Source organism: Leptosomus discolor, chromosome 1 (genome assembly GCF_034619465.1).
Source record: "Leptosomus discolor isolate bLepDis1 chromosome 1, bLepDis1.hap2, whole genome shotgun sequence".
In the NCBI taxonomy this organism is placed as follows: Eukaryota; Metazoa; Chordata; class Aves; order Leptosomiformes; family Leptosomidae; genus Leptosomus; species Leptosomus discolor.
Window position 1 is genome coordinate 144,930,303 of NC_141391.1, and position 26,069 is coordinate 144,956,371.

Here is a 26,069-nt window from a genome sequence, read left to right on the forward strand (position 1 = left end):
TTCATAAGGCAGGTGCTCCTTACTCCCTTAGTGGCCCTCCACTGAACTCGCTCTAGTTTTCTGATGTCTGTCTTACTCTCAGAGGGGGACAAAACTGGACAGGTATCATATTGTCTGGTCCCGCTCATTGTAGTGAAGAGAATGCAGTCCATCATCCCCTCTACATCATTAATATGTTCAACAGGACAGGTCCCACTACAGACTGTATTATACTTGTCACGGCCATCCAAGTAGGTTACAAACCATGAACCACTACACTCTGAGCCCAACCATCCAAACAGTTATTTATCCATGTAGCTGGCCAGCCATACAGACTGCACACAGCTAATCCTTCCTTCTTTCCCACTGTAAACCACTTTATGCCCTTTCCCAAATTCAAATTCAAAGACTACAGCATAAACTGGACACAGCCAACAATTCTATAGAAATCATGTTCAGTTATGGACATCAGCACAGAATTAACACAATTGACTTAAACAGTTCATTGAACTTCCAGTGCAATAACTATATCTGACCACGTTAGCCATCCCAAACAGCATGAAAACTCTTACATCCACACAGCCAAAATACAGCAGTTTCCATAGGCATTAGGAAAAAAGGCATAACCACACGTCCATCAACATGGATAAGTTACCAGATGTCCATCAACAGCCATGGCATGTAACACACGGGGAGAAGGCGGCTGTCCTCCTCCTCCAGCACCCTAATACATTGTCTTTAACTCCTAGCAATTCAACATAAAAATTTAAGGTTTGATGACATATTAGAAACAGGAATTCTTTCAAAGATCTCCAAAACCTTTACTAAGAAAATGTTTTGATAGATACCTGGCTTGAATAAGACATCCCTTCCCAATAACTACTGCCTCTACAGGAAGATCAATTGTGGTGAAGAGGACATCAGGAACTTTTTGCTTCCTGCAGTTGTAACAATAAGTGAGGTGAGCAGGGAATGGCATGTTCAATTCATCGTATGGTATATGGCAAAATCCACAACCTGGTGGTGAAGCTTCTTCAATCCTAAAAATACATTATGGAGAACATACTTAAAACATCTGCATCTTATTAACAACAATCAATACATGCACATGTGTATAAACACCTACAGATACCTACTTCAATCATACACTGCAGCTACACTCTGCTCCATTATACCAGTTTGATAACTACTGCACTTTATTAATTAGGAGAATAAAATCAGGCTGCACACTACTAGCTAAAATGCAATAAATAAAACTTGCATTGAAACTTTTTATGCAGGGATCAAGAAAAAGCACATCCAATGATCAACAATTTATATAAACCTAAAACATACTGAGCTAGCTTTAAGCATTATGATTTCTAAATGTAGTCCATGGTACAACAGTTTTAGAGAGAACTGGCTGTACCAAATAAAATGAGAAGACTCTTTTACATGGATTGTGTCCAAAAACCTACACAAACCTAAGGAGAACATAAACCACAAACCAACCATCCTACTGAGAAGCAGCACAATCTATATTAACATTGTAAGAAGAGTAGCAAGGTTATTTTCTAAGATAAGGTATTAGGTAAAACTTGTTATTCACTTAGAATACTTAGTTCCACTCCCCCATAAGAAATATCCAAAAATGACCACTATGAAAATATGAACAAGGAAAGCATAAACTAACTGCATCACTGCAAATTCATTCTTTCACATAAACAATTCTCAGGGAATTCTGGGGAGATGCTTAAGCAACTGACTTAGAACACCAGTTATCACAGCCTTTGGCAAATATATTTTGGTCTCAGACATGGGTTTTGTCCATTTAGTTGTTTTACCTTCCTCTGGCATTTCTAATCTATGCTAAGACTCTTAGTAGCACCAAAATGCATATTTTGATAAAAATGCAATTTTCTTCATGTTATGAACATGCCATTTCTTCTTCTCCATCATACAGTGAATACTTAAAAGAAATATTTTTTTTCTGGCTACAGTTTTCAAAAGTCTATCTACACAAGAAGATAATGGCCTCCTGCTAACAAAGTAAAAGAGTAATAAATAATACTATGTTGGCAGGGTTATTAAGGAAAAAGTAATGCAAGTGCTAAGGTGTAATAGCCTTACTTACAAGTTAAATAATCCCTTGAAATATTTGATGACTGTCCTGATGAACACATAATAAATTACCAACGTGCATTAGTTAATCTAATTATTTTTCCCAAAAATAACTGTCTGCCAATACTCATTCTTCAAATTTTATTTGCAAGACGAGAAACAAAGAGAAACTTCCTGGTTTTCTTCAGTTTCATGATTTTGTCCATGATCTTGAACTAAAACAAACATCTTTTGTAAAAATCTAGCACCATCTCTGTTTTACAACCAAGCTATTTTATGTCCCATACAGCTCTTAAAGAGTATATAGAGAGCATATATACACATACTACAACCACGGCAGTTTTTGGCTTATGTAATTGACTATAAAAAAAATGACAGATGTATGATGTGATATAAAGTTGAGAAAGATACCTGAAGAGCAGCAAAGAAAAAAACTGAGTTATGATTTGTGGTTAGTAGTCGAATGTGTTACCTTATTCAGACTGTTAGAAATAAAAACAGAGTATCTAATTTGGTGCAGAGTTCCATTACTTCTGTTGTTGTTGTTGTTAGTGAAAAGCAGTAAAGTGGTTGGTCCCGCATCCTGCACTGTAACACTGTAACCTACCCTAATAGAGAAGAACTATCTTGGCTCTGAGGAAAAAAATCAACCTCTCCCTTCTCTGACCCTATGGAAAAGAAGCCAGGCTGCCGTGACAACCTTTGTTCCAAACAGCCTTCCATGGTGCCATCCTGAAGAAACCTAGGGTTCAGTACAGCTGCTGTGCCAGACGCGGACAAAATACAGACCTCTTCACTATAAGAGAAAAAAATTACAACAAAGTGAATTCCTACTATTTAGTGCTAATTCTATTTCAAATTGTTATGATTAAAAGGCTGGTACAAACATTTCAATGAATTCAACAGAACTACTAATTTTGTGCATTTGTGCAATTTTATCCATTAAACCTCACAAAAAATTCTTCTTCTAGTATTTAAACCATTGTATAAGTAAGTGATGTGGAAGAACTGAACAGAAAGACAAGAGAGTTTTGCCCTATGTCACAATAATATGCTGTAAAATCACAAAGGCTAACCAGGTTTAAGTATGGTTTTCAATACTATGGTTGACAAGGCAAATAATTCCAGCCAACCAACAAGAGCAAAGAAACATTAAAAAACCCAAAGTGTAATTGTTTACCAAAGTAAAATGGAAGCCGAGAGCCTCATCATCTTATAAACTTTCACTCTCAAAATGAAGTTACAACACAACACTACAAGCATGCTTCTTGGAGGATAAAAAGTAGCAAACCAGTAAAATTTTACTATGAACTACTACAATAACAATACATATAGCATATGTACCAACCGTATTCATGATTTTGCAGAGTTAAAGCTCTCAGAAGTACAAACTACAACCACAGAGCTTTTAATAGTTCTGAAACTGTTAAATAAGAAACAAATCTCTAACATTCAGTACTTAACATACTATATTGGAAAAAATTTCCCACATTTTCTAGAATTACAGATGTGCCTTTTTTATTTGTTCTTTCTCTTTCTAGAATAATTTTTCATACATAACATGTCTGGCAGACCAGTACTTACAGACAGAGCCTTGTTCTTTAAGCACGGAATACAGTTGAACTGGTAAGTAAGCATGGAAACTCCAATAAACTGTTGTATCAATGATCAAATACTACCACATTAAATTCCTTAAGAAAAATGAAAGTGTGAAATAACCCAATAACTGACTGCCTATTTATATTCTTTCCCCATAGGTAAGGTGGAAAAAAAGTTTAAAAATATTCATGCTCTTTACAAGGAGACTGACAGCCAAAGGAATAAATTTTCCACTTGTAGTGCAAGTTCATCTGTCAGAGATGGAAACTTGCACATTGCAATCCTGAAGTAAATATGGTCTTTAATACACCAAGCAAGACAGGACATAACCAGACAAGACAGCATATGGAATACAATCCATGTCTTGTCTGTAAATTCTCCTGTTCTCCTACTCCGCTAGCACAAGCACTTGACTTCCAAAAATTGTTTTCAAATTTCATGAAAATCAATATATTTGGTGTTTGTTTGTTTTTAACCTGCAGTGAAGCAACAAACGTGAAGGAGCAATAGATGTGAAGCAATCCATCCTGTGGCTTTCAGACCGATCATTTCTGGTTATCTCACTACTTTACCAACAGATGGTGGGCACTCATGAAAGCACTGCATAACTCTTTATTTCCTTCTTCAACTTATCAGTTGCAAAGTAAAATTAAACTTTTTCCTACTTCTTTCTCTCTTTGAAAAAGCAAACCTTTTTCTTTAAAATATTTAGGCAAAATTAACTTGACAGAAAATAAATTCAGGTATCTGAATTTGCTTCAGTTACTTTCCTAAAGCATTTCAAAACAACTAGTGAGCCAGAGTACTTTTCTGCTTGACACCAGCCAGACACTGTTGGCCCTAGGAGGAGCTCTTCATAGGTTACTTTCCAGAGCTAGAAAGGCACAACCTTTCCTGGGCCATAGAGAAGGACAAATAATTAGATAAATTTAACATTATTTCTCAATCTCCAAGTCTCTTACAAAGTTTGTTATTAAGTCACCAAAATACACAAGACTGGTATTTTCTTAGCCAAAGAGAATACAGTAAGACACTGCAGCTTGGCCTGAACAGGATGCAGGGCTCTGGAACTCAGCCTCAGAAAAACTACTGCAGAGCTGCAGCTTAACATGTTAAACACTACTGTAGTACTGAAAGGTAATGACATGCATTTTCCCAAAAGAAATACAGAGTGGTTACACCTGAAGTATTCCAGATCTATCAGGCAGCATGTTCTCCTTTAACTTACAATTAATACGTTGTGCCATAAGTTTGAAGTTTACCATCTAAGTACTGGTCTGCCAGTTGTTACCCAATAATGAAACTGCAATACATACACTTTCAGGAACAGTCTTAACTATTTAGGTAGGTTAGATTTAGAAAACTTCAGAGATAAATTAGTACAAAAGCACATATGTGGGCTGGAATTTTTTTTTAAATAAGAATTGTAATGTTCATTAGCAAAACCTTAAAACCCAATAAAAACCCAACCCAAAACATATTAAAAGAAAAAAAGAAGCAGCACAATACTGAAATCTCAGGAAGTTACTTTAACAAACTCTCCAAAGGAGGTATACTGCACAGTACCAATAACTGTGTTCATCACTTTTAATCCACTAAGAGGAAATTCTCTGTCGTAGTTTGAAAATCAAATCATGATCATGATTTACCAAATGCTAGTTGATTCACTGTAGCCCACTACAGCATGACACCCCAATGCCTTGGCATGGGATTTTATTTCTTGTCTGATTTCTGCCCACCATGCATCTCGTGTCTCTGGTTCATCTGAAAGACAAAGTATAAATCAGTTCACTATTCTGCACTATATCAGCATAAAGATTCATGCAATTAATATGAAAAGTTGAATTTTTCATATCCTTATGTTTTGTTGTACCTGGACACTTTTTTTTTCCTAGCTATCACACTTCAAGCAAACACTAACAGGGCTTTTCCATCAAATTTTCTTGTTTATCACCCATGTGAACAGGTTCTGACAAATTACTGCATTCTTGTTGTTTTCCATATGACATTTAACACCAAAATACTGTAGATACTGTTCCAATCTCTACCCACTTGAAGACCATACTGTCAGTTTCCAACAAGATGAGAGCAGCGTGTAACTTGCAAAGCATTACAGGTACTCTGTAATATTGAAAAGCTAGTAGTAGTAGTAATGAAACAGTATTTGTAGTAATAAAGTAGTATTTTACTTCGATATACATTTGACATCTTTGAAATAACCTCAATAATTTTTTGTACTGCAAGCAGTTCTCTGTTAACCAGATTTTAAAAACATGTTCAAGACTGTCTCACCAATCAAACACACAGGTCTGTGGTCCTTATTTCAGCACTTCTAACTTTGAGAAGCCATAGGTATTTGAAGCTACTTCTACATTAACAACATTAAGAAGTACAAGATGTATGTTGACTATGTATTTGTCAATGCTTTTTTGCTTCAGTATCCTGGCATCCACACCTTCCCACACCTTTCCCCCACCTCCCAATAGACTCTAATTACCTTTATTGTCTTTGAGGTTGTATGTTAAAACGTAACCTTTTCTTGAATACTACATTAAAAATGCAAAAAACAGTACTACCAGAATAAGTTTATGCAATCCATTGATTTTAACTGTTCAGCAATTAGTTTCCCAGAACTAAAGCTCTTGTCTTGCAAGCCTTTTACATAAGTCGTCAGTAAGTATTGTCATTTACAATTAGAGTTTGTCAATCACCTGTTTCTTCTTTCGAAAATGGCTTACCTGTACCAATGAACTTAGTTGAAAACTATGTTAATTGTTGATAAGGGGGAAAGACAATAACAAGCAATAGGCACTCAGATGGTACAAAGGGTTCTGAGTAGACAGATTCTTACACAAATTTCCCTGAAATCAACTGAACTTTGTACATACACAAAACTTCTAGCCATTGAAATCTCCCTGCTGAATCATAATTTAAAATAGTAATGTCAAAACCTGAGAGTCATTCGGAACCAATTTTGCACTACCAGGAATATTTATAAATATAGTGTATGATAACCATATATCATACACTAGGTTCTCTGACAACATGACAAAAATGAAAGATGTAGATATACACATATTTTGAAATTTACCAAAACAAAAACATTGTACCAGCAAGATGTATTCATTCATGAATTTACCTCAATTTTTCACTTAAAACTAGTCTTTCAGCTTTCTAAAATAAACTAATGATCACTTGTTAAATTTTTTTTAAAAAGCACAGAAGTATGTATATTCAGCTACACCTATCTTTAGATGTCAATGCTTGTGTTAACTCCTAGCATTGTGTGGACTAACAGCAGCCTTGGGTGTTCAGACTGAAGTTTATCCAGCCTTTGCTTTAGTAAATGAGTACTGAACAGAAAAAAAACCTTTAGTGATAATTCTTAGGAAGGTTCTCCACAATCAAGACAAAAATATACACATTAAGACACAAAACAGACTAAGGATTTCATTAACTGCATCAATCATGTTCCATTATATGCGAATTCACCTTCAGAAAGTTTCAATGCATTACTAGTAGAATTTTAAGGCACTGTAGTTTGCTGTCTCTCAACTTGAAAACACTGTTTAAATACTTCCACTGACCGGGAAAAATCAAATCCTCAACATGATACACATTAATCCAGACTCAGATGGTTGTAGTCCCTGCTAGCAAGGTCTCACACTGTACAGCTTGCAAAAAGCTGACAATCATGCAGAAATAAACCATCAATCCCAGGGCTGGAGTTCCCAAGTTCAGCTATGAGAACCATTTGTGGTACATATAAAGGAAAGGGGGAGGCGAGATGTCTTCTGTTTTGTGTGTGCACCTCTGTCTGAACAGAGGCTGTGGTTACTGCCACCAGTTAATGGCAGCAGGGGTAGGTGAATGGAGCCACTTTGGAAATCCATTTTAAGGCAAAGGCTGCAACATTTGACAAAATAGAGAGCTGTATGGGAGATGTGAGACCACAAGCACGTTCTGTAAATGTTATCACTAACTCTTTATGGTGGAATGGACCTTATAGCAGCCTCCCAGTACTTCAGAGGGGCCTACAGGAAAGGTGGAGAGGGACTCTTGATCAGGGAGGGTAGTGATAGTACAAGAGGGGAGATTTACATTAGATACTAGAAAGAAGTTATTTACTGTGAGGGTGGTGAGACACTGGCACAGGTTGCCCAGAGAAGCTGTCGCTGCCCCCTCCCTGGCAGTGTTCAAGGCCAGGCTGGATGGGGCTTGGAGCAACCTGGTCTGGTGGGAGGTGTCCCCACCTATGGCAGGGGGGTTGGAACTAGATGGTCTTTAAGATCCCTTCCAACCCAAACCATTCTATGGTTCTATGATGACACGGATCTTGGAAGCAATTCCTCCTTCCCCATCCAGTAACAGACAAGAAGACTGCTCATCGATGTGTGTTTCTCTCTATAACAGAAAAGTCTCAAGTAGTGGGAAAAGTGGTTCACTGACTATGCAGAACAATTCTTACTCAACTAGACTTGATCACAGGCAGCTGGCTATAAACATTGATCGAACAGCCACACAAATTTTTGTATTTCACAGAAAAATGACCTGTAAAGGAGAAGTAACCTTTTACTAGTCATAAACAAAGACAAAAAAAGCCAAATTTACAAAATCATCACTTTTTGGTACCATTTGGCAAAAACTGCTACTACCTGTCACCAATGAACTTTCTATGACAAGAAGTGCAAGAAAATGTGAAGTCATGACAAAGGAGCTGAAAATGAGCAACAGGTGAAGTGACTGGAGATGAACAGAGAAAGTGCTGTGGAATGAAGAATAAGATTACAAACAAGAACATGACACTGAAAAGATATGTAGCCAAAGCAAAAACTGAAACAGAATGAAATGCTAAAAGGGAACAGATATGCTTAAGGGGGACAGAAAAGGTAGAAATAGTGACGGGTCCCAAATTCTATGCAAACATTTAACTTTCCTCCACAAAAATTTATAGTTTAAATTAAACTTTAGGAACAAATTCCTATCAGAGTTAACACACTTTTCTCACCTAACTTATCTACAAGAACACTTCATCATAATGGAAAGCACATATTGTTGTGAAGTTGCTCAACACTATGCCTTGCTAAAAAAACATTTAACCCTTTACTCTGAGAATCTATTCAACAACAGAATTAACAAAACTATTAACTACAGTAATATAATAGATTATTTTCATTCTTATTAAGAGATGAGAACACCTTTCCAGCCATTGTCTTCAGTGTTAACAGGATCAGGCCCAATATCTTTCAAAAAAATCCAACAAATTCTTATTGCACAAGTTCAAAAATTTCTATACAAGTCATGCATTAACAAGTGTTTGTAAAGAAGACTAGGTTCTCTGCTTAAGACATTTAATTGAGGGTTTTTTTCTTCCAGAAAGAGGCCAAAAATATGAACCAGTATGTTTATATATAAATACTGTACATTCACAGTTTACATGAACTTACCTTTGCATATTAAAACACAAAATGATTGTCTACAATTAAAATCAAACACCATGACATTGCAATAATAAATTGATACAAAACACTGAATGCAGTGCAATGTGTAGCATTCATATTCTTCTGACAAATATTTTCACAAGCAGCCTTTTTTGACACATGAGCCACACAATTTCACATGGGGATGCCATTGTAGCATTTACAAGTTTAGTAAAGCTAAGGATTTACACAAACAATTAGAGGAGTTAGGGAAGCAGGATGGCATGTGTCCAGTACACTCCATAAGAGTGTCTGTTGTTGTTCTTTGCTAAGGCAAAAGCTTAAGAACTAAGGGTTTGCAAAGCAGATTCAGCAGACAGTAGCCAGAAACGGTGGGTAGTTTGGCGCATGCTTGGATCAGGTGACAGTACAGACTGAAAACTATGGCAGCTCACTGAAATGGTTACAGAAAGTAATGGCCCTGGATTCTAGGTGGAAGCAAAAAGGCAAGCATACATAGCACTCAATCACAAGCTTTTCTAGCAAATCTACTGAGTAGTTATAGCAAGGTTTATCTACAACTTTAAGCAAAAAAGTTTTCAAAAATCATACTGCTATTATGCGCCCTTTATTGGAAACAAACATCTGAATATTAAATCTACTTTTATAATGTTTCAAAATTGGCATGATATTTATAAAGTGGAAACAAAGCACTGTTTCTGGAGTTGAAGACTTGAGAAACAATGCTGTCAACAGTACAGTATTCTATAAAAATCATGCCAACTCAAACCTCCTCCAACTGAAACTTTCCAAACTTATTTTATTAAACATCTATCTTCTAAAAAGCACTGTATTTATTTTGCGCCCTAAATATTCTTTGAGTCCATTCTGTTCACCACCAATTAACCTCTTTTCCTTCAAAATATAAGGTTGACTTCTATTGAGGCTGTCAATAGGACTACATCCTGTCCAAATTCTTTACCTGGAGATAACACACTATCAATACTTTCTGATTCGTAGAAAGCAACACCTTTCCAAAGTTATTTGCTAGAGGTTTACTTGTACAGGGCCTTTCAAGATTTAGCCAGAATCCACATTATTCTAGGTCCACACATATTTTTAAAAATGGAAGAAAAATTAAGAAGAATGGTCTCTTGATTACACAGATCAAACTCAACAGTTATTGTATTAAATAAAACTGAATCCCTAGACAGATTGAGACAACTACTCTGAAGCAGGAACTGTATGACTAATTTCAAACTATTTTAATATTGTGTACTTTACTAAAAATTATTACATTTATAATATAACATTCCAAATTGAGGAGAATAATCATATCATGAAAGTTTTCACAATCTACAAACAACCCATTGTTCTGTTGTCTCAAAAACGGCAATGGAGACACCAATAATATTCTTTCAAATTCAATCTTTGAGTCTTTCACTAGGCAGAGCCATTACCCACACCTTCTTTATCCCCTTATTCTTATATCTTCTTCATTAAAACCAATCAGTTAGCTTATACAGAAAAAAGTGTGGTATTTTTTTGTAGGTTTTGTTTGGCTGGGGTTTTTTTAAGAGACACCTTTGCTAGGTTTACAAGCAGCCTTCTCTGGACCTTGAAGTTTAATTTAATCCTCTCTGGATATCCCATAAACATTTAATATTTCCTGTCATCTGAAATATTTAACAATTAAATAAGTGTACAAAAAGCCAAATCCTTTTGTCTGCAAAGCTGAAAAACAAACCTCAGGTAACAAGTAACTAAACCTACATCAGACTAACCTAAAACTTTCAAAAGATTTTCAAAGTCACTCCATCCTTTTTTAAAAATTACTCCCTACATTCATCTTCAAGACCGTAAGATGTGAAAATGAAAACTGTGCTTATGATACCGAAAGATGTAGATTATTGGGATTTATCAAATGAAAACTTTATCAAACGAAAACTAAGATACACTAAACCAGCAGAAAACAGTGCAACCACACCAAAGAGAATAGGTACACTTACTTCTACAAAGCTTAAACTACAGACAAAACACCCAGCCTGAATAGTAATACTGAATCAGTGCTTTCTGCCAGATGAGGTCAGAGCATGTATCTCACTTCTCAAGCCCAAACTGCTGAATGAGCAAAAAGCAGGTTTAAGTTTGGATGTTGAAGAAATTCTTCAATTACTGAAGAAACAATTTCAAGAACATTTAGGATTAAAACTGCTTCCAGCTTTCACACGTTTACAGGATGAGACACTTCAGCTGGCTGATTGAAGACAAAACCATCCATTTGCAGGGATAGTTTTCTATCGTGTCAGTCAGGTCAAATCACTACATGACAACCAGAAGACTGCAAGAGCACATGGCAGAAATCATACAGACAAGCAGCATCATTCCTTTTAGTGGCAGCTCACTATTGAGGAGTGTTAGCTTTACCACCAAGATATACCCCAAGATCGAGAAGCAGCAAATTGTTCCTCCTAGTAACATTCCCATCAAAACTCCTCAATTCTTTTCTTATATTCTGAATTCCATGAAAAAAACCCTACATCACTGCTAGGAGGCTAGAGAATACTTTTGTTTTTAATTAAAAAAGAATAAAAGAAGTTACTTTAAGTATGAAACAGAACAAACAAGAGTCTCCATAGCTTCTGTATCTCTAATATGGGTGAATGTAATTCAGACAGAAACGCATGGGATTATACCTCTATTAAGGAATTTTAAAATTAATCAGGAGATGTTTTCATCTATTCTCACCCCTGAAAGGGAATTATAAAAATCCTACTTCAGAGTTTGGCTTTTGGAATCCTACCTTAACTTCCAATCAGCTAACTCTCTCAGACATGTAGTCCAGAACAACTTCATATTCTCAACATCCCTGACAACAAGCCTTGAGAAGTGTCCCTGCATTTGTTCCTTATCTCACGTAAATATTCCTTGGAACACTTTAAACACTCAGATACCTAAAGATTAGCATCTTGTAAGCCTTCTGACTGACATCACCAAACACAAATATTTTATACAGTCCACTGTGACATAACATTTGTGACCTAACCTAATTCAACTTTGTAAATTTGAACAGAATGTCCCAGATTAAAAAAAAAAAAAAAAAAAAGAGTAACTACTTAAGATTTTCACACTGAAAAAAGCAAACCTCCATTGTTCTACACTTCGTCTATCAGTCACACATTGCAAGTTACATGTGTCATTGATTTTAGGAATAATCATGCAAAAATCACTTGAACGGACTACAGCATAATTTAACGTTTTCCAATTATTGAAAGTAATCTCTGAGGCAATAATTTTCCATAAACTAGTTCAACAAAATCTGCTGCAAATACCACCAAGCATTAACTACATAGCCATAGCAGTAATACATCCTACAACTTTTGCTTTCAATCACAGATGAAGGTCTGATAGAAATGCAAAAGCTGCAAAAAAAGTATCATCTTTAAAAAAAAAAAAAAATCCTACAATAATACCAAAACTGCAGTAATAATCTAATTTATAGCTAAAGGAAACCACCATGTGATATAACAAATAAAATTTCAGAAAACTAGAATAAAATCAAGATACAGCATTTCAAGACAAAAAAAGAAAATATCTTCAGACTATGTATACACTAAAAATTAAACCTAAAATTAAACTATTATGAGAACTTAAAAGATTTAAATGCCACCATACTTCCTTAGAGTTAGAAAAGTTCAAAAGTACTGCCCAGTCATAACAAAATGCTAAATACTGGAAATTGATGTGTCTCGGGAAAATCACTGTGCCAGGCCTAAATATATAACTTTGTCACTCCAGCTTTTAGTTATTATTTCGATCAGACATTCATCCTACCACGGTGAAGCCCTCACAGCTGTGCATAAGGTTCCTCTAACCATAAGATGAGCAGGACACTAAAGAAGATCTAGGAATCTGTTTTAATTGAGCCCAGTACAATAACAAGGGCAAGGTCTGCCACTTCGAAGAGCTGCTAGGTAATAAAGAAACAACTTAATCTGTCTGCTATCTCTGTTGCTTTGTCATCTTGACACAATAAATAAAACCTATTTTAAAGCACGAGCAATCTTCAAAGGACATCTTCAAATGGCAGACCCAAAGTGGCTATTACCCAAAGCTGGAGACACTAGGCTGTAACAAGACAGGTCTTCTTAAACCACATTTTATCCATTATAACTAGTATCACAAAATAAACTACAAATATGATTTAAAGCTTTAAACAAGCTAAACTAGCTGGAACTTCAGAGCAAGCAACAGAAATACTAATTTATCCAACACAGTCCTTGAAAGAAACATACAGAATTTTAAACACAAAAAAAATTAATCTCTCAACAAACACAGATAGGTGTTTACAGATAAGATTGCCACTTTGTTGCAGACTGCCGTGCAGACCATCTAACTCACTGCACAACCGCAGAAAAAGGATGGCATTATTTGGCATGAGACGATACTGCCTCTGTGTTTCCTATTCATTGTTTACGTTCCTCAGGCTTTTACTTGTCACATTCACAGAACCTCTGCACTCATTACTTCTACAGAGTCACAATTGTTTATTTTGTTTTAAGACAAACTAGTCAAGAGAAGCCTCTCTAAGATTCTGGATGCAAGGAGCCTTTCCTACAGTGCCTTTTGGAGTGAGTTCAGGACCTCACTGAGACCACATTAAGACAGACCAAAAACTCAAAACTTACAAAAAACACTGAAAATATTGGAGCAAAAGAAACCCAAAGTACAAACTGAACCAGAAAAAAAAAAAAAAAAAAATCAATAACTATGGTATTTCTTTATAAGAAACATGGCATGTTGAGGAACTTCAGTAATAGCACTTAGAAGGAAAAATCTCTTGTGCCTAATTCAGCTCAGATAATGATCTCATCCATTAACATTTAACCAGTTATTTCTATAATCCTGGCACGCTTAGTTAAAACTTGTGTTATCTGCTATTTTCCTACAATACTGTCCATAGGCATTTTACAAGGACACGTTTACCTGTAATTACGTAGCAGTCAGGAAGGCACCTTTTCAACTAGAATAATTTTAGTTTTTCTTTAACAATAATACATTTTGAGCCAGGCAAGAAGTTCTACAACTATTATCTTCGCAACCATAGAGTGACACATCATAAGGCTGAAAAAACTCATTGCAATCCACTATGAAAAGTGTATCAAGACAGTATTTTAGTCAACCTCCATATTTTGAAATTAGGAAGAGTTACGTGCAAAAATAACAATTTTCTGCAAGACCAAGATTCTCTCTCCTATGTACTATCAATTCAAACCCAAACTGCAGTGGCGCAATAAGCAACAGCTTTATTGGAGCATTTGTGCAGTGAAAAGTCTATGATGGCTCTCAGAGCATTAGCCAAATTTCAGAGAGACTTTTAAATCAACATGAACAGATTAAATAGCATTACTTACTATTAGGCAAAGAATTGTAAAATAAAGATTTTAAAATGCTAATTTATTAATTTATTAATCTCTTAACAGAACATAGGAATATTATTCTATACTCACTGACAGCAACCACCCTTTTGTTCACTTAAATATCTACTCAGAACTCTTCAAAAGAAAAATAATGCACAGTCCCAAAGAAAATTATTTCATTAATAGAAGGGTGCATCTGCTTCAAAAATAATATTCAAACACCATTCACATACACCATAAAACCCATCCAAGAATAGTTGCTCCTCTGGAAAGGTTGCAGAAAAGTAGAGTAAAATATTACTGAAAAACATTGCACCCCTCACTCTGCTCAGAAAAGCCTCTGACAACTGCCTTAACCTCCCATTATCATACCAACACACACTGATGTACGAGAAGTCAACCTGGAAATTCTCCAAGAAAAGGCAAGAGGTCAAGCTTAAAATGCCATTTTTCTACTAGTTCTGAAGGATATCCACATCAGACACTAACAAAAACATTCTGACATTTTCTACTGTGATCCTAAAAGTATGCCACATTTACACACCAGGCAGCAGAATGAAATGTGATTTGCACATTCACTGTATGTTTGTATTTCTGTGAAAGAAAGGCATTCAGTTACAGAACCAAAACATATTCAAGCTTCCCTCTTGCATTTCGTCCTACACATAACTAGAGTTCTGGAGAATCCCACACTCCTACAGTGAATCTGGATATCACACAAGGAGCTCAGAAGAGCCTTAGGAATTTTATTAACAATCTTTTATCCTCTGTGTTTCTGACTACTGGAGCTGAAGAATCACAGCTGAAGCAGCTCCCTGAATGAGGAGTTTAAAAATGGAATTATGTGAGAACACTGTGTATGTTAGTGCTATGAAACAGCTGTAGGCAAACGCAGCCTCTATTCAACAAGTTCCTTGCATTTCCTGAGGAACACTTCTTTGCTGTATTTAACCTCAGGGAGAAACTTAAACAAAGATTCAGCCCTCTGCATCCAGGATTGCTTTCATGTGTTTATATTTATATACAACTTTAACATCATTTCTCAGAGACAGCACCAAAGTATGTCTTCCACTGTATTATGCGCCCTTCTTTCTATGAATTTGTGCTCTTGTGTCTCTACTTCTATTTTGCTCATTCATCTTGATGATCACTCTTTTGTAATTTTACAAACATTTAAACAATTTTGTCATGGAACTACATGCAATTCCCAGGTGTTTAAGCAGCTTCTTTTCCACTCATAAACAGAAGTCAGTCTTTACCTTCAAGCATCTTCAAATCTGACTTTTTGCCACCATCAGATGGTCCTGCTGTATCTCACACAACTAAACAAGCCTTCCTGCCACTGGCAAAAAAACCCACCATCCTTCTATGCTACACAGGTTATCAAGCAAGCTTTAACAAAGGTTACTAAGCAAGCTTTAACGAAGTCTGAACGTTTTCAAAAAGGAAAATAATTTTAGCCGACCTATGGTTGTGATGACATTCTTGCTAACATGAATGTCATGTAAAGATGTAGTACTGTTTCCCTTAAGCTGTATAAATCCCTGCTCTCCTTCAGACCAAGTATTGGCCAGCAGTTACAAAGTTGGCAATTAAGCTCTAGAAGGGGGAGATTAATAGAAATCTTCTCCTTTGGCTTCTCAAGGACACAGATCTGCACAATGTATTCCTTATTCCAGTCTAAGACAGAGTTAACTTGCATGTACTTGGTCCACTCTGCAACTCTACTATCCATCACACATCATATGTAACGACTGCCCTACTCTTCTTCCTCCTTTCATCTTCGTTGAGCAACACACCGAGCACTGCAAAAGAAACATACTTCCACGAATATGAGCATAACCTGCTCGGCCCCTAACCAGCAGGGTTAATCAAGACTTACTACAGAGCTCCTGACACATGTCAAAGCAACAGAAATATAGACAGTTCTCAGTGAGACATTAACTCTAAAATTACTGTTTGGTTTAGACCTCTCCAAAATTTTGGGGTGACAACCACCTCTGGATATAAAACGTGCATGTGTCTGTGTGTCTGTGTCTGCCTTCTTTTTCCTGTTATCTCTAAAAATTTAGGCTACTGTTTAGGATATTTTGTCAAGAAATTAATCCATAACTTCCCCTTAGCTTCCTAGGCTTACATTTCTTATCACTTTCTAGCCCAGCTCAATGTATGTTTAGTGTCTGTACATAACTGATGTATTCCATTATTCTATTAAAATTCTTCCATGGTAACATCCTACTAAACACTATCTTGAAGAAGCAACAATTAATTCAAACTTCAAGGCAGCATACAAGATGAAAAATTTCAACACATTTTTAACACCTTGGATCAGACTATGCCATAGCAGTAATACATCTGAGAATTTCATAATATGATTTTCATACGTAAAGTAAAATTCATTTTAAAAGATTATCACTTTAGAAAAAGGAAGTAAAACCAACAAACCCAGAAAACCTCATAATTATAGTATTACAGGATGCTTACTGTAGTGAGAAACAAGGATACAAAACTGAGCCAATCATTTTAGGCAAAACCTATTATTGAACTATTTGTAAAATGAAAAAATACAGAGATAATTTAAACTGAAGTTTAGAGCATGACACAGAGCTGCACTGCAACAGTGAAGTACCAAGAAGGAAAGTTTGTTTCCATGGGAAACAAACCCCCAGAGGTCAACTTTATACCTTTGTACTGTGCCAGCTTTAAAAACATCAAAGTTTGACAAGGTGTGCTGGCTTGGATATCATATGCAGAGAAGTTAGGCCTGCCTTTCTTCCAAAGCATGCTACATTTCCAGAGGAAATGTGTGGAAAAAAAGTCTTTATTTCTCCCCCTAACAGGCCAGCATATGTAACATTTAGTAGACTACATTCTCTTTGCAGATGTATAAAGAAGTTACACACTTTGATGCCTAAAACTGCATGAAAATATAATATTTGGGCTTTTTTCAAGTTAGATGTTAAAAGTGATTAAAAGTTCAAATAATTCAAGTTCAAATCGTTGTGACTCCTGCAAGCTGATTGTGTTTTACAATACAAGATTTATGAACCAACAAATCCCGGAATACATATGACCCTTATCTTTAAACAGATAGTCCTATTGGTCTATTATCCATTCTCCCAGATAATTTTTATATCTGTTATTTAGAACAAACACATTCATCAATTTCCTGAAACAAAAGTACAGCCTTCATTGAAGTAAGCGCAAGGTCATGCAAAACAAAGCTAACCAAGAGGGCCCCCCCGCAATCAAACCAACCAACAACAAAAAAGTTTATCCAAAAAAAAAAAAAAGAATTCACACCTGACACAATCCCAACTGTATAAACAAGAATCCATTCTCTTTCCTTACATTATTTGCTTCATGGACACTGAGCTGAAAGTAACTACAAAATAAACACCTGAACATTCAGCTTTCCAGATTGATATGAAATTATTCTTAGCAATACTATTTTATACTAAAACAATGTTTTTCAATTTTAAAGAAAGCCTTTAACAACATCAGAACAAGACATTTAGGCATTTGATGATTAAACAGATTTAAATTTGAAGCATTAACCTAAATATCCTACAGCATTTCTAAGAACTTCACTGAGCTGCCATAATTTCTGTCAGCATATGTAGTACTGAATGACTAGTAAAATACCTGAATTGAAACTATTCCAGTCTAGCAGTTTGTATGATCTTGTGTTACCCATAATTCCGACAAAGGCTGAGTTCAAAACAGCAAATTAGTAGATCAGTTATAGGAGCAGAATAGTGAAAAAAAAACTACCAACAAGAACACAATTGACAACACCACTCCACAGGAACTGGAAAGACACAGACAGCAGAGTTAATAAGTGGCTGAAATAGAAAGGGAAAAAAGGAACATGCTATAGCAATCTAGCACTAGGCGTGATCAAAGTGTACAGTATATAGCAATTATTGTCTTATTCGGCAAGGTCTCAATCCACCTTCAAATGTTCTTTCCTCTTCTACATTTTCCTGTTTATTCATTTGCCAGTTTGTTTCCTTTAATATTTTGAACTTATTTGACTCAATCACTTATTATGAGCATTACCATATCAGAAATTTTTATTCTACTTCTTCACCTTCCCTCCCACAATCACGTGCCTTCACTCCCCCTTTTCTTTTCATTGTTTTGCAATATACTGAGTTCAAATTATCATGCATCTTACATTCACTTGTCAGGAGCAATCTACAAGTCCCACAAAAACATTGCAAAGAGCCACTTAGCTGTGCAAATATGCATCTTTATCTTCTCTTATTTCTTCTCCTGTTTTCAGTCAGTTGGTAAAAATAAAGAAGTGCACAATGCAAGAAATTAGTTGTTAAAACTTCTGAGCAAAATTGGTTTGGGCTTTTTTTCATTTTGTCTTAAATAAATTTATCACACAGTGAATTTTGCACATAAGTGACCTGTATCAGAAATCTATTGAAAATACAGAAGCCTAAGACAACTTTGTGGCAAAGAAAGTGAGGACTCACATATGAATTATACTTTGACATTTCTCTTAATCTTCTCTCCACTGTGTAAATAAATCTTAAAAATATGGAAAAAAAAAAGGATGATACCGTGTACTCATATGCTGCTTTAAAAATCCCTTAAAGTAGGGGGTTTTAATTCAAGTTAAGCCTGAGATTTTATATCATGCTGTCAGTTTATTGAATCTTTAGATCAGCAACAATCTACCTGCTTGCAGAATTACTTGCCTTGGGCCACAGGAAGAAGAAAGAAAAGGAAAAAATTCAGGTTTTTTAAATTGCTTTTAAAGATGCATTTGCACAACCTTTGTTTTATTACTCCTGACTAGTGCATGCAAAATCACTACAGGTGATATTTTTTACTCTCTGTCTCCATTTTCTAAGTGCTCTGTCAACTCCAACTTTTTACAGAGTATTCCTCAGCTTGTCTCAGTGAATAGAACAACAAAGTTTTCACAGTCAAGAGTCACTTAATTCCGATGCCAGAACTAGGACACGCAAAATACACATGTTCCAGTACTGGCAATACCAGGTAAATATTAAATAAAAATATTAAAGTACTGTTCAGTATATGTTTTTAAGAACAAAAACAAAGCTGTAAAGGTTTTATCAAAAGAGGTTAAAAACACGTATTGAGCTAAATTGTAGTCATTAGTCCTTAAGGATTTCAAGGAGCTGAAAATTAGAAAACATTCACAGTTAAGATCAAGTATTTAATCTTATTTTCGTTTGAATGGAAAACTTGCATCAAGTTTTCATATTAAAAAGCGGTTAAAAAATATTAAACCCTCAATAATTCAAAGACCATTTTTAGTGCAAAGTTACTGCAAAGTACTTTATTATTTCATTAACTTGCTGAAAAGCTTCCCACTAAAAACATACCCTCTGAGTGATTATTAATTTTCAAGCTTAAATGATTGTCTGAAAAATACTGCTTTTAACATACATTGTTAGAACAGACTTGTATCTATTCAAATACTGCTATGTTAAAAAGTTGTAAATATTAGAATATGTGATCATTACGACTGGATTTGGGCAAGGAAGTTGTTCTTGTGTTAACATACCAGGATTGTGAATGCGATCCAGGAGCTTCACAGACCGTGCACTGACAACACCACCAACGTGGACAAGAAAGCCTGGTGGAAAGGTCGTCAAGGTAAAAAATGGAAATTCCTGTTATGATTAAAAACAAACATCAAATGACTGCTTACCAACCACTGCTGACTGCCAATAAACATGCAGTGAATTGATAATTTCCCTGAAATACAAGCAAAGCAGTTACATTAGGCCAAACCTCCTTCAGCCTTACTAAGCACTATGTAACCATACGTCTTCATATATCCATAGTGTAATAAAAGCAGAGGTATTATATAATGTAAGAATACTTTTCCCCCACAGTGTGGTGTCTCAGGACAATATTAATAAATAATGAAAACTTTACACATTTGTGTTAACAAAGCCTCTATTGGTCCACTTTTAGGATGGTAGCTAAACAACATAATTCTACTTTCATTAGCCGATACAAAATAAAGGAACTTTTTTCTCCATTTTTTAGGTCTTATTGTTACAGCTGACTGCAGTTTGATCCTCAAGCACAGGGTAAAACAAACTGCAGTCCTGCAAGAATGATGAATGTCTTTATTACAGGAAAAACAGACCTAAAAAATATCAATGGACTGTTCCGCTAGTGTTGTAAGCTCTAAACATAACAAGTAAATATCCACCATCTAGACTAAAGCTTAAGTCTTTGAAATACAACTCTAAGTTCTTAGAGTAAGGAAATCCCTTCCAATTAATTTGCATAAATTAGTTTTTACCAATTGATAATTAAAATGAAGAATTAGTAAATCTCAGCAACTACTCAGAAATGTAGTTCATATAAGAGGCAAAGTAAGTGATCATGGCAATTCTCCATGACACACATGATGAAATAAAAGTCATATTCAAAGGAGGGGAGCCCAAAACTGGAAGATTTTATTTTCTACAGAGACATTCTATGGAATGTCTAACATACATGTAATAGTACACTTATGGGGGAAAGGCAACAGATTTATGTTCAGCAACTCTAAATGCATAAAGGCAAAAAAAAAAAAATCATGCAGTCATGGATTGTATAGTCATGACGATTGGTTAAACGGAAAAAATAAATACTATAATTTCATATGAGAGAAAGTACAGCACAGATTCCTTTCTCACATACTTGAAGCACTTGCAACAGTACAGTTCAACTGAGCTTCTACCTAAACAGTGTCCATGCTGCACTTCAAATGAAGATCACAGTTCTTCCAGCAATACATGGCATGAAAAGTCTTCTTAAACTAAAGCCCAATGTAGACTCAAAGACTAGTACTTCAGAATTCTTATCACCCTCGTTATTAGAATTCTTACAACTTTCAGAAGGTCCTATAAACTTAAACTTTTCTGAATTTTCATTTGGCTTAGACTTTCGAAATTAAGAGACAGACTTTGAAATCAGCAACCATAGTATCAACAACCAGAAAAAAAAAAATCAACCCCAAAAACCACCAAAACCTGAAGTCGTGCCTTATGATGCAATTAAAAAGCAAGATGATTTCACTATAGGACTCTGCAAACCTGCTTGACTATCTGTCCTCAGGAGTGCTAATGGATCTCCAGAGAGGGCTATAGAAAAGATTCCCCCGGAAGGTTCTAACAGATTGCAAAGTGCTTTGCAGGTTACCAGAACAGTCAGAAGCTCTGACTACAACACAGTCTGAACTCCTTCCCTGTACATCTTTCACGCCGAAAACCAGAAAAAATGCAATGTATCAACACGTTGTTAGAACCCTCTTTCACTGTGTCTCTGTAATATCAACTGTTCAGTGATTCACAAGAACAGTGATAATGTGTCCCTGTATAATTCCATGACACTCATACTGCATAACTTACATTGAAATATAACATACACGTTTGCTCTGTACCTTGAATACAGTTATCCCACATTAATGATGTTAAAAATAATTAGCTTTCCCAGAACTACAGAAACCAGTGAAAAAGTCTACTGCATATGCTACCTATATGAAACCCCATTAAGCCTATACTACATTTGTATTTTATGCATACACTCATACTTACTTATATTGTGCTAAAGCTGCATGGAGCGAATGAAGCCAAAGATACTCCATGCTCTAAAGCATAAGGAAAACCAATGCTTTTTAATCTATATGGTGATTTAGAAATTACTTTTAGTTGTTGTTCATTTTCATAAGGTTGTGTACTGCAAGTCATTTTAACATGTTCAGTCTTCCAGTTTGCCTGATTCCCAACATTACACACCAGGACTAAAACTTTTAAAGTAATAACATGGTTTTATCTCAATCAACATAACGATACTTAAAAGTCTATATTATGATACATGCCAAAATAAGACCTCTGTTCTATCAGTTAATTTCAGCCACAGACAAATCTGGGTAACTGACTCACTCAACCATTCTGACATGTTCTTATTCCATTAAAAATGTCTCATTCATTCTGACACAGATGGAATTCCATCACTTTGTATGATGTCTTTTTTCCCCTCCTTTCTTATTTTTTAAGCTCAGAGTTTTGGGATTTTTTAATCATTACATTACTCAAACACATGTTCCAGCCTCAATTACATGTGGTAATCTGTAATACTTCAAAACTATAAAGCTACACTTGCTGCATGGAAAACAGACCCCATAAGAACCAGATGCAGTGTTTCCATATCACAGATCTCCTCTATTACTGCAATTTGCAAAGGACTATCTCTACACCAAGGTGATGCAAGCACAGAGAATTCCCATGTGTGAGAAGACACACTAATCTTCAAGTTTCCAAGCTACAACTGGAGATGGTCAATCATTTCACCAATACCAATTCACTATGCCACTTCACAGCCATTGACTGTAGACCCTGAAAGACCTGTCACTGGTTTAATCCTTGCAACTACAGATATTCTACAGTTGGCATTTGGGGAAGGTTTGATAAGGTTACAATGAAATCCTCATAAATATTTGTTAAATACAACATTTTAAAATGTTTGTGTATACGCATACATGTATTGCTAGTATTCTTTTTCAACTACATTTCATACAAAGACATACAAAGTAACAACAAAGCACATGGAACAAGGCTACACACACATCTCATCTGGTGTTAGTGCCAGCTGAAGCAGTTCTCAGATTCCCTTCCAGCTATTCACTTATTCCCATCATTGTACCGCTCCCTCAGATAATGCTCAGGTATGTTCATAGAGCTTTTTGGGCTGAACCAGAGTAGGGAACTGGTCCACATTAAAATACTGTTAATTTCCTGGTTGAATTATTTTTATTCTAAGTGCATTTACTGTGCCACCTCATAAGGTGGCCAAACAATCTTACAGGTTTTCCTCAACTGAACTGAGGGGATGGGCTGGACAGTAACAAGAAGTCACTGGAAAGAAAAGTTGCCCAAGTCAGTGTTTCAGCCAAAAGGTTCACACAGAGAACTGCAATCTAACACAACAGTTATCTCGCAATGCTCTTCAGAGATGAAGATCAGCTGATCTCCATTTTGAAAAGGCAGCAGCAAAGATCTCTCAAGCACTTGCAGAATGCAAACGTGTAGGAATAAACAGCATTTGTCCAAGCTGAGGTCAACAGGGATACAAAATACCATCAAGAGCAGCATTTGGCCATTTCTACAAAAACACAGGCTGATTTTTTATGAGTAAAGTAAGCTTAAATTTCCCACGATGGAAATACAGCACACGCATTTATAGATAAAAATATACACAAAGATAGCTGTGCTATAGTTACACTCGCTATCAACAGGTATCCTTTGAATTGCTAAAAATGTATTAATGTACAACATAACAAATATGTGAGTTTTCCACAGCCGGTGTATTTTCCCAAAGAAATTGAGTAATATTACCCTTCCAACAAAATGTGTTCTGGTTTTCAATTAGGGTTATTCAAGTAACACATTAAAACCACATTTGATTAAAAAAAGCTGTGGAGACATCCAGTTAAACGAACTGATTTTAATAAGCCTTAGCATTACCATACACCCAAATAAACTGAACTAAGGCTCAAAAGAATTTACTATATGTCTAATACATGTGGAAATACATTATATGTATTGAATTTATCATTCGTTTTCCCAAATAAGTGCTACCTTAACTAATCCAGACAAGCAACTAGAGTGCACTATCTGCATGTGCAATACATAAACAGACAAAATAACTTATAAGTGTTATTCTTTCTAGTTAAGTAACTCAACCGTAAGGTAACCACAAGAGGTGACCACAGCGCAAACACATCCAATATGAAATTTTCAGAAAGACAGTATGAACGTATTTTTGTATCAATTAAGAGCCCGCATGCTTTGCTACATCATCATCATCAAGAGACTCAACATGTTTCCATCCCATTTTACAGTAATGTTTTTCCACTACACAACATACAGGCCTTATCAAAACCATGTGCAAATAATTCAAGCTCTAAGAATACATTAAGTGCTCTTAATTTACATTTTTGATTTTTTTTTTGAAAGCTTCCTAAGGAAATAACAGATCAGCCATTAAATGCCTGAAACACTAGCAAAAAAAAAAGTAAACAGAGAAAAGGCTCTTTTTAAAGCATTTTTTTCAAACTAAAACATTAAAAGCAAAAAGACATGGACTACTTTTCAAAGATAAACTAAAATTTTAACTGAAATGTATCAACATGCAAAATACTAACTAAGGAAAAATGTGCTCATCTGATAAATGCTCTTAAAAATAACAAATAGAAAAAAATCCTGCATAAACAAGATTACAAAGAAATCTGCAAAATCCCACAGGAAAAAAAAAAAAAAAACAACCCAAAATATTTCAAATAATTGTTTAGAAATCCTCAATACAAGAAGAAAGGTCTACAAAAAGAGTCACACAATGTTTTGGAACATACCCGCCTTCTACAGAACCTATGAGGCGATCCTCCCTTAGCAACGGATAACACAAAAAATGAGAAGAGAATCATCCACTTACTCAAAATAGTAGCTACTCACTTACATTTCACAAATGTAGCCGATTTTGTTTTCAACAAACATATATGGTTCCATGTAAGTAGTTCAGGTGGTCAGAAATTGTAATTAAACTAGAATTTATTTCTGAATAGGAAAACATTCACATTTCTTCCTTCAAGACACCCCGCTAATGACATTTTGACAAAAGCAGTACATAATCTATAAAAAAAAAAGCTGCAAGGACTCATTCCAAAATTTAAAGAAAGAATTAAACACACTATTTTTATCATACAGTTACGCAGTATAATAACAGATGGCATTTTTAGCCCTATAGAGGTTCTTCAAAAAGCTGTATATCTATAAAGCCGTTTTACTACCTGGGAAGTGGTTTAACTTTGTTTAAGTCATCATTTTTTAAAGGCTACATGCACATCATTTCATGTACTACAGCGAAGGCTAAATTATTCAGCAATTCTTATTTTTCAAAACTGAAAGTTTTCACAATTATAAACGGGATTTTCACCTTGTTCAAAGCTATTCCAATGTTTCCGAATTTAGCTTCTTTAAAAACTTGACTAATCACATGATGGTAAAGTATTAAACTTACACACGCATCAGTAACTTACAGGGACTAAATAGCAGTAAATTTTGCTATAACTGTTTCTTTTAACACCAACTGTAATCACTTGAGTGTTGTAGACATCGCAGTTATTTGCTCCACTTAATGCTTTAGTAATATATTAAAATTTAATTAATTTGCGTATAAAAGGGCTATTAAACAGTCAACATTTGTGGTAAGTTTTCAGACCTAAAAATTACACATACTTTTAAACAGAAAGTAACAGAAAACATTTAACTTACTACAAGCTAAATTTTCACTTTAGCAGATCAGAAATGTAAGTATAAAATGCCTTACCCTTTGTTCCAGAGCTGACTGAGTCTGTTGTCTTAAAAGAGTTTTAAATGGCCCCCCTTCTTTTCCAGCACTCCCACTGCCCATTCCTGAAGAGTATCAGTACAAATGACATTCAAAGAAACAAACATTATAATATGTAATCAAATTTTGATTTAAAAATACATAAAATAGTCACTGA

General features: G+C 35.3%; 1 protein-coding gene across 22 annotated transcripts in view; it reads right to left on the reverse strand.

Moving 5' to 3' along the window:
* The window catches only part of C2CD5 (C2 calcium dependent domain containing 5), a 68,055-nt gene that overhangs the window by 21,822 nt on the left and 20,164 nt on the right, over positions 1 to 26,069 (reverse strand). For 13 of the 22 annotated variants that reach the window (XM_086479252.1, XM_086479223.1, XM_086479214.1 and 10 more), the window contains 5 exons: positions 25,892 to 25,977; positions 20,070 to 20,178; positions 5,328 to 5,442; positions 2,780 to 2,875; positions 828 to 1,019 (listed from right to left, as the gene is read on the reverse strand). In XM_086479252.1, the coding sequence (XP_086335378.1) occupies positions 828 to 1,019; positions 2,780 to 2,875; positions 5,328 to 5,442; positions 20,070 to 20,178; positions 25,892 to 25,977 (598 nt within the window). Of the gene's footprint in view, positions 1 to 827; positions 1,020 to 2,686; positions 2,876 to 5,327; positions 5,443 to 18,163; positions 18,230 to 20,069; positions 20,179 to 24,917; positions 24,951 to 25,891; positions 25,978 to 26,069 lie in introns of all 22 variants that reach the window. The other 9 variants (XM_086479229.1, XM_086479174.1, XM_086479156.1 and 6 more) reach the window with 6 other exon arrangements.